At 40.4% G+C, this 15496-nt stretch overlaps 1 protein-coding gene across 1 annotated transcript in view; it reads left to right on the plus strand.

Moving 5' to 3' along the window:
* Positions 1 to 15496, plus strand: part of didum (dilute class unconventional myosin) — a 616021-nt gene that overhangs the window by 315863 nt on the left and 284662 nt on the right. Inside the window, exon 3 of the mRNA XM_067147235.2 lies at positions 11900 to 12068. Within this exon, the coding sequence (XP_067003336.2) occupies positions 11900 to 12068 (169 nt within the window). The remainder of the gene's footprint in view (positions 1 to 11899; positions 12069 to 15496) is intronic.

Below are 15496 nucleotides of genomic sequence, written 5' to 3' on the forward strand. Positions count from 1 at the left end.
TTGTGATTCCACGAACTGCCACTGTTTCTAAGTGTCATAGAGATTTCTTTCTAAGAATGTGTTCGCAAATTTAGGTTATATTTACAATAACAATGGAAAATGCAGGTTTCTCTCTGAATGTATTTCACGCGCACACGGTATTACTCCAGCCCGGTTAACATGATAAATATAATGTTATAAGTGGAAATTAATGAAATCTTACTTGGAGTGCATCTCAGAGGTGATGTCGTTGCGATGTCCAGGAACCCACCATCCCGCCCCAAGAAGTAATTTACTTTCATAACCTAATGAAGAGTGTTCCGGGTTTTGTGTGGGACGCAGAGGTGAAAGAAGGTGCGGGCATGAATGGGTGGATAGAGAAAAGATTAAATAGTAATTTAAAATTTTAAAATCGTGAATATATTTTTTTTCCTAGATTTTTCTTTTCTTTTCAGTTTTTACACTTTGCTAAGCAATTACAAATAGTCAGGTACAAAAGTTTTGCTCATGTGCTCGAGAAACAATGTTAGAAATTCCTAGAACAATTTAGACAACATTAATTAACAACATGAGCTTGAAGCTCCCCAGTTACAACTTAAACAAGAGCACTACTGCTCCCTTCAATAACTCCTCAAGGAGACAGCTCAAGAATTTACAACAGTAGGGAAGAGCGTCTTTGCTCCACACAATTACTCTCTAGGAGACTATTCTCCAATATTTACAAGTTCAGGCCTCTTAAAACAATTTTTGCAAAACCAAATCGTATTCACTGTCTTATCTGCTCAATAGTTACATTTAAAAGGAAATTAATAATGGAAGTTAACTTTAACAGGGGTAATAAGTACCCATTCTACATGGCCTAGTTGAAGAATTAGTTACTGGCTGGAAACCAAAAGGTTAGGAGGCGAACTCTTGCACTCCTCTGAAATACACTTGAAATATACCTAAAACCCTATTTGGGCTGATAGCCCTAAGTTACACAGGCTAAGCCTATACTACGGAGGTGACTAGACGGAGAGAACGTTTAAGTTACAAGGAAAAGATACATTTAGAGTTTATAACTTTCTGAGACTATTACATGGTTAAAATATGTCTGCCATTACCTTGAGCTGGTGGACCTTCCAGAGATGAAGCAAGCCTTCCTCTGCCTCCTCTAGTAACACACTCTATTGCTGGACTGGAGTGATCAAAAACAATGCGGCCCGAACGGTCCCAGCTTTTATAGCGGAGAGGAAGGTTCCAGATTTCTCTGGACCGAAGCCCTGACACACCTCCGATTTCCATTGGACAAAATATCAAACCCTGATTGGTTACTTAAATAAATATACAAAATTTCCTATTGGCTACAATATTAAGTCGGCGGGAAGAGAGAGAAGTGCTGATAACCTTAGAACACCAAAAAAAAATCTATAAATAATTCAGTTTAGGAAACCTTGACACACAAAGTTACTTTGAAAATTAATTGTTCATCTTCGCCCCAGAGGGCGCACAAAAGTTGATAGTAGCGACATCTGTTGATAACTGTTCAAAGTTCTTCCGGAATGAGTTTCATTGTTCATGTTATAGATTGCCTTCAAAAAGGCGCTCATTTTAAATGCATGGGGCGGGTGTATCTCCGGTACAAAGAGTATTATACGCCATTTTCATTTCTGAAGTAGCTACTTGCATTCCTATTGGCACGTGATCTCGTATGTATCACTATGTTAATCATAGTCCGTTACCAACCCCAGCACAATAAAAGCGCAAGAAAATGTAACATGTTAAGGAAACAATGTACAATACACTCCAGACCAATGGTCTTGTCCAGGTCCTATCCTAACGTCCGCACGGCAAGAACAACTCCTCACCAATCGTGTAACAATCGCCACCACCAGCTATCGAATCACCACTCACTCATTAGTTCTTAAGTACAGAGGTTGGCAGCACTGAGCACCGCTTGACAAATTCCTTCCCGAGAAGGCCGCGAGCGTGTAAACAAACGGCAGTCGCTCCGCGGGTGTGAGTCTTGTCAACCCGGCTGGAGTAATGATCGCGCACATACATTTTTTTTTTTTTTTTTTTTTTGCTAGGGGCTTTACGTCGCACCGACACAGATAGGTCTTACGGCGACGATGGGATGGGAAAGGCCTAGGAGTTGGAAGGAAGCGGCCGTGGCCTTAATTCAGGTACAGCCCCAGCATTTGCCTGGTGTGAAAATGGGAAACCACGGAAAACCATCTTCAGGGCTGCCGATAGTGGGATTCGAACCTACTATCTCCCGGATGCAAGCTCACAGCCGCGCGCCTCTACGCGCACGGCCAACTCGCCCGGTGCACATACATTTAAAATGAAGTCGTGCTGTATAAATCGTAATTATTTTTGATTTGAAGTCGACTAGTTTTATGAAGCACTGAGTGGCGTAGTCAGGTCCAACAGGAATAGGATAGTGCTAATGGACGATTTCAGTGCGAGGGCTGGAAATATGACAGGACACGAAACGCTGATGGCTAAAAGTGGGGAAGATATGGAAGCGAATAGGAATGGAAAGCGTTTACTGGACTTCCCGTGCCAGTATAGGATTAGCAGTTACGAATACATACTTCAAGCATAACAGACTTAGAATTCAGGAAATCTCTTACGAATGTGCGGGTAGTACGGGGATGTTTTGACGGTGCGGACCACTGTCTGATCTTGGTGAACCAAGTATCTCTAAGCCTGGGATAGAGAAAGTGAAATCTGTCTACAGGCGAATAAGGGTAGAAAAATCTCCTGGATGAGGAAGTCAAAGGTACACGGATGTGAGTAGTGAAAAGTTCCAAACAAAAGACAGTAAGCAGATTCAGGATAGAGGGACGCTGTAGTAGAAACAGCAAGGGAATGGCTAGGAACAATTGAGCGTAAAGATGGTAAAATGTGAACGTCTTGGTGGAATGATACAGCGAGGGCAGCTGGAAAACTTAAAAGGAAGGCGTATCAGAAATGGCTCCGAACAAGGCCTGATGCAGACAGGGAATTGTACGTAGATGAAAAAAAAGAAAAAAAAGAAAAAGAAAAAGCAGAGCGAAACAAATATTTGTTGAATCCAAGAAATCGTGGGAAGATTTGGTAATAACCGGGTAAGACTAGGTCAAGCGGCAGGGAAACCTTTCTAGACAGTACTGAAGGATCTTAGAAAAGGATGGAAAAAGGAAATTAATAGTGTCTTGGGTAAATCAGGTGAACTCACATGTCCCAGGGAATCATTGAACATGTGGAAGGAATATTTTGAGAATCTGCTCAACGTAAAAGGAAATCTTTCTGGTGACGTCGCGAACAACCGAGCTCATGGCGAGGAGGACGGTGATATTGGTGAAATTGCGCTTCAGGAAGTAGAAGGGATGGTAAATAAACTCCACTGTCATAAAACAGCTGGAATATGACATTAGAACTGAAAGAGCGAAATATAGTGGGAAGGCAGTGTTGTTGATGATTTTTGTTGTTTAAAGGGGCCTAACAGCTAGGTCATCGGCCCCAAGGCAGGGATGAAATGGCTTCAAAGAGTAAAACGGTTAGCATGGAATATTAGTAAGGTACCTTCTGACTGGACACTATCAGCAAATGCATCTATCTATAAGGCAAGGGAACAGGGAAATTTGCAACGACTATCGACGTGTTTCATTAATCAGTATAAAAGGTGTATCTTATTCACTGGCATTTTGGAAGGGCGAGTGCGATCAGTGGTAGAGAGTAAGTTGGGTGAAAATCACTGTGGTTTCAGACCTCAGAGGGGCTGTCAGGAGCAGATTTTCAGTATTCGCCAGGCCATTGAAAAATGCTACGAGTGAATAGACTGTTACGCTTATATTTTGTAGATGTAGATAAGGCATATGACAGACTACAGAGGAAAAATGTTAGCAGTACTGAGGGTAGATTATTAAAAACAGTCAATTGCATTTATGTTGACAATTGGGCTGCGGTGAGGATTAATGGTAGAATGGATTCTTGGTTCAAGGTACTTAAAGAGGTTAGACAAGGCCTTCCACCTTTGTAGTTCATAGTTTACATGGATCATCTACTAAAATGTATAAGGCGGGGAGAAATTAATTTAGGTGGAAATGTAGTAAGCAGTTCGGCCTATGGCGACGATTTGGTCTTAATGGCAGATTGTGCCGAAAGCTTGCAGTTCTAATATCGTGGACTTTAGGAATCGGTGCAATGAGTTTGAAATGAAAAGCAAAATTTCGAAGACCAAAATTAGTTCTGTAGGTAAGAAATCTAAGAATTGAATGCCAGGCTGGGAATACAAAACTGGAACTGGTAGATCTTTATAAGTATTTAGGATGTGTATTCTCCGGATGGTAGTATGGTAAGCGAGATTGAATCAAGTTGCAGCAAGGCTAATGCAGGAATATCGCACTTGCGATCAACAGTATTCTGTAAGAAAGAAACCATCTCCCGGGCAAAACAATTTTTGCACCGGTCTGTTTTCAGGTCAACTTTGCTGTACGGAAATGAAAGCTGAGTGGACTCATGATAGCTTATTAATAAGTTAGAGGTAACAGACATGAAATTAGCGGGAATGATCGCTGGTGCAAATGCGTGGGAACAATGGCAGGATGCTACTCGGAATAAGGAGATTCAGGATAAGTTAGAAATGAACTCGATTGATGAAGCTATACGAATAAGCTTCGGTGGTGGGGTCACGTGAGTCGAATGGAAGAGGATAGGTTACCTAGGAGAATAATGGATTCGATCGTGGAGTGTAAGAGAAGCAGAGGGAGACCAATACGACATTAGTTACACTCAGTTTCTGATGATTTAAAGATAATATCTACAGAACTAAGCGATGAGTTTGAGCTGGTTACACATAAAGATCGTGGGGCATTTAGTAAATTCATAGTATTGCTGACTGAACGCTGAAAGACAATGGATGTGACACTAACGTCGGTCGTCTTCTGTTACGTTTTACATTTCACCCCCTCCCCTAGATGTGCTAGGGGTATCTTGCCCCCACGGTCGTTTTTTCAGATAGTAAGTCATCAAAGTCTGCTTGAGAGCTATGCTGGAACATCACGCATTCATCCATAATCTTAGACATTTTCTTTTTCACACTTTCTCACCCCCCTAGCTGATGGGGCTAAACAGAAACTTAAACGACATCTAGAATGTCAGAGCGGCCCTGAAAACTATGGATTCTACATTTATAATGGTCGTTTTCTTTTGCTTTTATGCTTCATCCCCGTTCTACATCCGCCCAAAAGGGTTCTACGGGTGTCTCAACCCCACAGTATTTTTGTCAGATAGTAAGTCATGTGTACTAAGTTTGGTTGACAGCTATGCTGGAAAACACACACACACACACACACACACACACACACACACACACACACACACACACACACACATATCCATAATCTCGGCCATTTTGGACATTTTTCACCCCTTCTCAACCCCCACGCCGATGGAAACTGTATTTGTACTTGAACGGCATCTGGAGTGTCGCTGTTCAGCTCATTGACCCCGAAAACTATGGATTCGACACCCCCACATTTTCTCCAGACAGTAAGACATGTGTCTCCCAGTTTGAGTTTAAAGTACTTAAACAGAACCTCTTTTACATAGCGAAAGCAACAATTATTCCCCAGTCCACCTTTTTTGCAGACTAAAGCGGAAGTGAGTGTGGGACCAGGGGATGGCGCGGGCGACAGGGGCAGCGCCTACGGTGTTCTCACATGGTAAGTGAGGGGGCAAGGGGGAGCGCTACTCAGCGCGAGTTTAGGCCATGGTGCCGTCGATGCGGAGCTGCCATACTTACTTACTCAGTGGATGTCTTGAACACGTGGGTGCAGTTCCAATCATTGTATGTTTAAAACAGCAGTGAGATAATTTTATCAATGTGCTTCGCTTTTACAAAAAGAATGTATGTGCGTATTGCGTGCTGATTAATAATTCCTGTAGTTTCTGTACGTTTGTAGGTTTCTTCTTACTCGTTATTGGATATTATTGTAGAATGGATCCGAACAAAAATCACCACACTGTTATCAGTTGAAGAAGAAACGCAAGATTTTTTCGTCCGGCGAGAGAGACATGATTGTCTGTTTTTAAGCATTTCCGAGCGAAAACTATTGTGGGCGGGATTACTGCTGTTCATGAAGCAGCGAGACAGTCAACCGAGGCAGTGGGAGCTTCATATAATATACAACCATGCTGAAGGTAAAAGCTGATTATAAAACCGGAAAAGGGTTGGAGACTCCCCGAAAGCATAGAGGAACAGAAAGGAAAGTAACTAGTCTTCAGAAGTATGATTCCTTTACTCGAGCGGCAGTAAGGAGAAAAAATCCACGTCTTGTACAGGTAGAACGATCTACAGACATTAAATAAAGTGGTATAAATTGCTAATAAGGACAAGGAACTTCCGAAGTTCTCTAAAACAGCCATGCGGAGGCTGCTTAAAATATATATGGGGTTTATGTATATACAGCGAAGGAGAGAATCATTGTTAATTGACAGGACAGACATTGTTGCTTGGCGTCGTAGGTATATACGCAAACCGGGCGAGTTGGCCGTGCGGTTAGGGGCCTGCAGCTGTGAGCTTGCATCCGGGAGATAGCGAGTTCGAATCCCACTGTCAGCAGCCCTGAAGATGGTTTTCCGTGGTTTACCATTTCACACCAAGCAAATACTTGGGCTGTACCTTAATTAAGGCCACGGCCGCTTTCTTCCCACTCCTAATCTTTTCTCATCACATCGTCGCCATAAGACCTATCTGTGTCTGTGCGACGTAAAGCCACTAGGAAAAAAAGAAGTATTTACGCAGTATTCGCGAAGTAAGGGACAAGCCATACTGTACACAGATGAGTCATGGACAAACGCCGGCCGCACCAAGTCCAGGGTTTGGGTTGATTACATTTATTAAGACAGCCACGCAGGCACGGAGGGAGGGCCTCACTCGATAGCGATACAGATTAATTACTGCGGCACAAGGTAAGCTGTCGCTTAAACCTCCTGCATGATGATGATAATAATATAATGTAAATATATATATATATATTTGTAATGAATTCATTTACATTGTGCTGGACAAAGCGTTGGTGGGATTGGGCTGGACAAAGCGGAGGTGGGATTGGTTTTCGCCTGGATCCCCAACTTCCCCTGCCAGTTTCAAGTTAATTCCAATATGAGTACATACTCATCACTTCTCTCGCTTATTCCTCAATCGCTCGTGGGTAGCGTGACAGACTTCTCCGGCAGGCTCATTTGAAATACTTGGAATGGAGTACTTTGAATAGAATCAGGCCATATAAGTAGTTAATAGTGAATGATAAATGATACAGTAATGTTATATATATTGATAATACTTATAATTTAATGAATATAGTGCTTACTGTGTATGTCAAAAGAATTCGTTCGCAATGCTTTAAGCGTGAAATTGTAGTTAGTACATTAAAAATGTAATTCAGTAAATTAATTGTTTAAAGATGTAAGCCGTTAAAAGGATGTATGGAGTTCTAACACGCATACGTTAATGTATTAATTCTTTTAAACGCACTCGAGGTACAATCGGTGAGCTGTGCTGTATTATAGTGCTGGTGTACAACTTTGAATCGCGCGCCGGTTCTTTTGGCAGCAACGGCGAGTGTGACATGGCAGTGATGTTACTTCCGCTTTAGTCTGTTCAAAAGGTGGTCCGGAGAATTCGCAATCATTATCGTGATAATGCTGGGGAAATGTGGATCCAGTAAAATAATTATGCCAATACGAATATGAAAAAGTGTTTCCAAGTACAATAAGTATCTCAGTACCGGTAGATTAACGCTAGCTATGAGTTCAAAATGTTCAAGAAGAATCTTTCCTTGTCCTTGCCTACACTCACGCACGTGCCTACTTCGAACACCAAACCTGTATTCTACTGTAGAATCCTTCAGCTGACGTTGCCTTGGTTACGGCCGGTCATTTCTTCATCCGATTCTTGGAACGGGGGTAGTTTGGTGCAAATATCTTTGTAACGGTTGGCTTTAGGGCCGTAAAACATGGTTTTCAGCCCCGTACGGGCTTAACGAGTGTTCGTCTTCGCGTCATGATGCTTGAAATGAGATTTGTGTCATCCTTGTACGACAAATGCGACATTTCGCCTAGATTAACCTACATTAGCCAAAATTAATTTGCCAAAGGGCCTAAATCTTGGGAATGAAGAGGGCTGTTAAAATTTCTTGCAGACAGGGTTATCCGCAGGGCCCTAAAAGGGAAGTATACAAAATTTGATTCAGATTGGTGGAACGGTATGAATTTGTATAAGAAACGAACGAGCGGACGGGCATTCTGAGATAGATATACTATTAGTACAGGTAAATGGGATTGGGATCAGTGATAGGTTGCAAGCAGTTTTCCTAAATAGTTTTGCCGTTTCCAGTGAAAATCACCTGACAAGAAGTCCCCCTATGGCTTGTAGCTCCTTTAAAATTGAAGTTGCTTCAGATGAGAAAGATAAAAAACAAAACTGAAAAGAAGCTTCATTTTAGGAAAGCTGAAGCTGCAAGATCATCAATGGCCATAGGCACTGAACACTGTTAAGAAGCGGATACCAGAGTGTGTTTACTTTCGATCTGCGAAAAGCACCGGAATTTCTTAAACTCACAACAGAAGCATGTTGTTATAAAAGAAACATGTAGGCTACGTGTACAGTTTTGGACCCACAGTGTAACTGATGATGGTATCCATATGTATTTATGCGATGAAGCATCTGGGTCAAGGGTTTCACAGGAAATTGGTACCTGTACCTGTTTACTGAATCATATTCATAAATCAGTTACCTTCCAGAAACGGGTAATTGCTTAGTGACCCATGTGGTGGCCAAAACTGCAATATAAATTGTTACGGAGTTACCCGTTGAAGGAAGAGGTGAAGAAGGTGCGGGCTGGAATAGGTCTTACTACAAGGCCGAAAGATGAATTAAAATGTCAAAGGTTATATTTTCGGACATAGCAAGGTTTAACAATTTTTACATAGAATTTGAAAACTTAACAAGTACAAGAAGTCAACAGCTATCCAATAATCAGGTACAAGGTATAATTTTACGAACAAAAGTACAAATTTCGGGGTCTTAACAAGTTCTGGGCTTTGAGCCCCAATTCCACAATCCTTGAGCTACTAGCCCAACTTTACCAAGACACACATTTGTTCAAAGGGCAGAAAACCCCTTTATACAAGGAGCATTAGTTCCAAGAAAACCTGTCAGACCTCCTAGAGGCACTCTACCACCTCAAAAAGAGCTGACCCACTCTCAATTTTTCTGAGCCTACTAACGGCCATAACAGATTTTACCAAAAATTGCCCTCAAGGCACAACTTACAAGAAAACAGGGGTATCTTGTACCCAGCCTACTGGGCCTTAATAGAAAAATAATAGGTTAATTTAAATGGCCCTAAATGCAAAAGGAATGGAGGCGTGAATTAGCACTCCTAAATACACATTTTAAAATCTAAGAGGCACTAGGCCGATGACACAAGGGTTATTCCCAAACTAGAGAGGTGACTCGTATAAGAAAAATTTTAACACATTAAGGAAGGGTAGAAAATCGGTTACGAAAGCGTAGTCACCTCAAATCAAAATGAAGGGGAGCTCGAGAGGGTAAAGCACTCTCTATCCCCGAATTACAGTTAAAGATATATGAAGTTTTACAAAGACTGAAAGAAATGTACATATTTCAAGAGATAGGTTACATATTAAAGGTTTCGGACCTGTCCCGCGGGTAAACTGCTGAGCTAGCAAGAAATAAAGATGTTAAACGGTCATTACCATATTGAAGAGCTGCTGCCCGAATGAAGAGGCGCTACCCGCCCCCTGCTACACGTCCATACACTAAGCAAGATGTAGAAGAAGTGGCGGAGAGACAGGAAAATCAGCAGTTTTTATACTCTCGGGGAAGATTCGAGACCTTTCAAGAATAATTAAGACACACCCACAGTCGTTTATTGGATAGATTAGAGGTACACATCAAAATCGAAGGAGGACACTATTGGTCAAAAATTAATTACAGAAATTCTGGATTGGCTAAGTTCAAAACTGGCGGAAGAAAAGATTTATATTGCCAACCCACAAATGAAAGAACAAACTTTAGTAAAGAACAAACTTATGAACACAAAATTTCTTCAAATAAAGTTCTTCCACTTCGCACCGGGGTGCATGGTCATAGTTTTTTTTAGTAGACACATCTATATGAGAAAGTCCACACTTCTTGATCAGTAGCAAACAAAACACGTTGAAATCCACACAGTATTGACAACTTGGTAATCACAAAATTTTACTGTAGTGACATCTTCTGAGAAACTTATAAATTGGTCCAGTTTTTAAGGTTCAGATTTTCTCCAGTAGAGGTGTACTTTAAGGCGGAAAATTCAAATGTGCGGCGTAGAGGTGTACCAACCGGTACATAAAAATGCATTAACACTGTTTAAAGTAAAAAATCATCCTGAATCGCGGGTTGACACCTTCCATTTAAAGTTCCTGCTGTCGGGCCACTCATATCTGCCTAACGACTGGGAAAGGGAATTTAAATAATGAAGAGTTTCTTTTTTTTTTTCGGCAGAGGAAAAACAAATTTCCTTCCCTGTCCCATCGTCGCCATAAGACCTATCTGTGTCGGTGCGACATGCAGTAGTAAGGGGAAAAAAGAGTGAAAAAATGGTAACTTAACAGGCTCAAAATCAAATGGATGAGATTTGAGAGACGGAAGCCATGCACTGTTCTTTACAAAGACAAAGACATTACGTGCTAAACCTTACTCTCAAACGTGTAAGAAGACCCCAAGCGTATGGCACAGTTGAAATTTCGCTGTTTTATCCACATTTTGTATGTCATTCACGGTTATTAAAACAGCCTATGAATAGAAAAAGGCGAACAGTATTGATTAAGTCTGATGAATGATTATACGAAACAGGTTTTACAATGTAATAGAATGATATTTGTGTTCTAAGTTAGAATTCTGTGCTATAAAACATGTTTGAAGTTTTACAGTGTAATTTAATATTTGTGTTTATAAATAAGAATTATGTGTCAATCTCTTGCAACAAGATGTGGTCTTCAATATTTCAGGTATCTTAAACCCAACATTTTCACCACACATTTATATTGAAGACTCTGTATCTCAAAATGAACAAAATTAGAGTTGAACCACTAATACAATAAGGCCTTCTTATAAACACTACTAACATTTTCCTCTTATTTTTCAATACCTGGACTAACTGGAATTTGTGGATTTACTCGGTGATTGATTGATTGATTGATTGATTGATTGATTGATTGATTGATTGATTGATTGATTCCATGGATTAGACATCAAGGCTCGAATACGGATCGTTAACACAGCTTATGCTTGCTGCGTGGGTCTCATTCGTAGATGATGTTTGTTCCAGTTTTCTTTTTTATTTAAGGATAATCTTATAGCGTTACATTTAGTTCAGCGAAATGTATTAATATGGCATTTTATGTCCTTCACTGAGTCGGTTGCTGAGGACAGTGGTGTAGAAAGCGTTTGAAAGTGCTGCAGCATAAGAGTTCGATTACCGGTACCTAAGACTGCATGGAATATGTACTTTTGTGAAGCCCTTCCTCTGCGTCCTCAAAATAGAACCTTAACTACCAAAATACTGTATATCCTGCCTTTTAATGTGAGCATTGAAAACACCGGTCTATCAGTTGTTTGTTATTCTATCACGCGAATGCACAGAACATTCATACAATTCTCCTTTGTACCTTGCAAATTCAAAAACTAATTGAGACATTCTTACTGTGGTATAGTGAATTTCATTCTAGCTATATTTGGCCAAATACTGTCCTTAAATTTTGAAAACAAAATTTTTTAATGACAACGGAGTATTAGTGGAATGTCCTGTGTGTTTGTATTTTACAATATTAAAAAACTGTTATACCTCGACCGAATTATTTTCTGTTTTTGCTCTTGTAGAAACAAGAACTTCATGTGAAGACTGATCTTGATTTGCCTCCACTTCGTAATCCCGATATTCTCATTGGTGAGAATGACTTAACTTCTCTCTCGTACCTTCATGAACCTGCTGTTCTGTACAACCTTCAAGTACGCTTTCTACGACAGAACTCTATCTATACATATTGTGGTGAGTACATCCTCCTAAGTAAGTTGAGAGCTTAATATGTTTCTTAGGACAAAGCTTCAGAAAAAAATATATATATATACAGGGTGAAGCGTAATTCGCGCACTCGGGCGTCGTAGCGCGACTCCTCACACGCCAGCAATTAAAAAATGTCTCTTACAAAATTTCGTCTTGCGAGTATATCCAGTAGAAAACGGACGTTGAAGAGTAGCAATCTGGCAACACTGTAACCATATGTAGGGTAACTACCGCTGTCAGCACATCCTCGTCGTGTTGTAAAGTTGGTGCAGTGGATAGAGTTTTTGGTTGGCATGCAGGAGGTCGATGGTTCGATCCTGGATTGAGGCGCATTTTTTATTTGCTAATTTCCATCTGACATTACCTACTGTAACACAGTTAGACACCGTTTCTGAGGTCACATGTATCCTACATTTACAACATTTTGTAACGCTGAAACAACAAATACCTGGTTAGACTAATAAGAAATAGACAGCTGAAACAAACAGGTTTGGCATCTAGTAGATGAAGTGGTGCGAATAAATTCACGCCCACGGCGTGGAAAGGGCGCCTTTCAAAGCTGACCAATGAAAACAATTGTTCGTCCATTTCTAGGATCGTAGTATGTAGGTGCAAATGGTTTCTAGAGGACCCGCTGCAATCGCTGTTGACGATTAAGATGTCAGATACCATACCGCCTGGACTACATTTACGAAATAAAAAACAAACGCCTCAACCCAGGATCGACCACTCGACCTCTTGCATGCTAACCCAAAACTCTATCCACTGCACCAACTGTACAGTATGACTAATTTACGCTGACAGAGGTAGTTACCCTACATGTGGTTACAGTGTTGCCAGATTGCCACTCTTCAACGTCGTTTTTCTGCCGGATATACTCGCAAGACGAAATTTTGTAAGAGACATTTTTTTATTGCTGGCATGTGAGGAGTCGCGCTGCGACGCCCGAGTGCGCGAATTACGCTTCACCCTGTATACTGTCTGGAGAGAACTGTTGCATAATTATAAAGTTCACTGGCTTTAGGAAGCCACATTATGTGACCTAATTGCTTTTGCTTCAAATGGTTAATTGTTAATGATTTAACAGACTTGATTGGTAGTGCACTCCAACATGTCTTACTTCAATTATTACATTTGTTAACATAGGTCATGAATGATGTTGCTCAGCCCGACGGTGAACGATCAGCGATTTCCAAATTCCCGATGAGTGCCAACGGTGCAACGCGCAGTCTTTACTAAAAAAACAAAATGTTTAACTAGTGGCACACAATGTGCTTTGGGATGCATGTTGCTTTATATTTGCAGACAGGAATTTATGCATGAAAATAGAATAATGCTTCGGTTTTCTTCTAGGATTCTAGTGCATGATTCAATAAAGATGGGTTGTACAAAACGCTTGGCACTAATTAACATTCTATAAGTTCCTTTTACTTTTGGAACTTCGAGTTTTCTTTATATATACATGTTCTAAATGATAAAAATTCATGTAATTGTAAAAGTGGCATAGGGTGGGTGTAGACATTGGGTAATCTCCAGAATTGTGATGATGATGATGATGATAATTACTGTAATAATGATAATGTATAGACAGTAGATCTGAAACTCATCTCATTAACTTAAACATGAACTCCATTCTTACCATATTTTTCATTAATTCCTACTGGTCCATTTCTGAATTTCTAGATTCCCCTAAAAAATACGTTCCTGAATTGTGATGATGATGATGTTGTTCCGGGGTTACCCGTGGAACGCAGAGGTGAAAGAAGGTGCCGGGGTGGATGGGTCTAACTACAATGTCAAGAAAGAATTTAAAACTGAAATGGAAGGTTATATTTTTGAAAAGCAACAAGATAACAAATTCTCACTTAGTGAGATAACAATGACAAACATAGAAAAATCCAAGATTACAGTACTTTAACTCTCTTGGGCTACAAGCCCCTAGTTTTACAATTTTTGAGTTCCCATGTCAAATTTGCAAAGGGCACAAATTTACACAAGGGCAGAAATCCCTCAATACATGGAGCGCTTGCTCCCAACACACAATATCAAGCCTCCCAGAGGCACTTTTACAACACTAGAAAAGAGCTGACGTGCTCTCAGTTTTCCGAGCCTATTTTAGGCGATATCAGAAAATTACAATCACTCGCCATCAAGGCACAACTTACAAATTCGAAACAGAGGTTTCTAGTACCCAACCTATTGGGCCGTTGCGGAAAGGAACAGGTTAAGTAAATTGCTCGAAACGCAAATTGAATGGAGGCGAGTACTTGCACTCCCAAATATGCATTCTTAAAACCTAAGGGACACTATGCCGATGAAACAGGGGCTATTCCCAAACTATGGAGGTGACTCGTATAAGAAAGTAATTTACCACATTACAGAATTAAAAATAGCAATAAACGTAGTCACCTCAAACCAAGATAAAAGGGAGCTCGAGAGGGTACATCACTCTCTATCCCTGATTTACAGTTAAAGGTTTATGAAATTTTTACATGAGCCGAAAGGATATTTACATTTTAGAGAAGTTGGTTACATAGTTAAAGTTTCGAAACTTTTCCTCGGGTTAAACTGCGGAGCTAGCAAAAAAGTAAGATGTTAGATGGCCATTACCTTGCTGAAGAACTGCTGCCTGATGAAAGAGGCGCCTCCCGCCTCCTACTTGACACACACACGTAGATGACGATCAAATGGCCAAGAGACGAGAAAATCCGCAGTTTATAAACCCTCGGGGAAAGTTCGAGACCTTTCATGAATAAACCAGCAACACCCTCGCAATTCATTGGTGGATTTAAAAGTTACACACAAAATCGAGGAAGAAGGCAGTGATAGGTTGAAAATTAATTGCAGAAATTTGGGATTGGCTAGATTCAAAACTGGTGGAAAGAAAGGATAAAGATTGCCAACACAAAAATAAAGGAACATCAATTAGTAAAAAATAAATTTAAAAAACTTATGAATACAAGAATTCTTCAAATCAAAAGTTCTTTCACTTCGCACCAGGGTGCATTATCATAGTTTTTTAGCAGTGACATCTGTTGAAGAAAGTCCAAACTTCTTGATGAAGGGCAAACAAAACAAATAGACACAGTACAGGGAACTTCACGACAACAAAATTTCATCAGATTTCTGTAGTGACATCTTCTGAGTAAAGGTTTAAGTAGATCTAATTTCAAGTTCACGGTTCCTCCAGTAGAGGAGTTCTTTTAGGCGAATTCAAATATTGCGCCAGTTGAAACCTCTCTACAGGAGAAAGCCTGAACTTTAACAAACTGTATTAACTCAACGGTTTCTCGGAAGATGACACTACTGTAAATTTGGTAATCTTGAAGTGTTCTGAACTGTCTATTTTGATTTGTGTTTGTTTGCTCCGTATCAAGAAGTTTGAACATTCTCTAACATATGTCGCTACCCAA

Source organism: Anabrus simplex, chromosome 5, assembly GCF_040414725.1.
Source record: "Anabrus simplex isolate iqAnaSimp1 chromosome 5, ASM4041472v1, whole genome shotgun sequence".
In the NCBI taxonomy this organism is placed as follows: domain Eukaryota; kingdom Metazoa; phylum Arthropoda; class Insecta; order Orthoptera; family Tettigoniidae; genus Anabrus; species Anabrus simplex.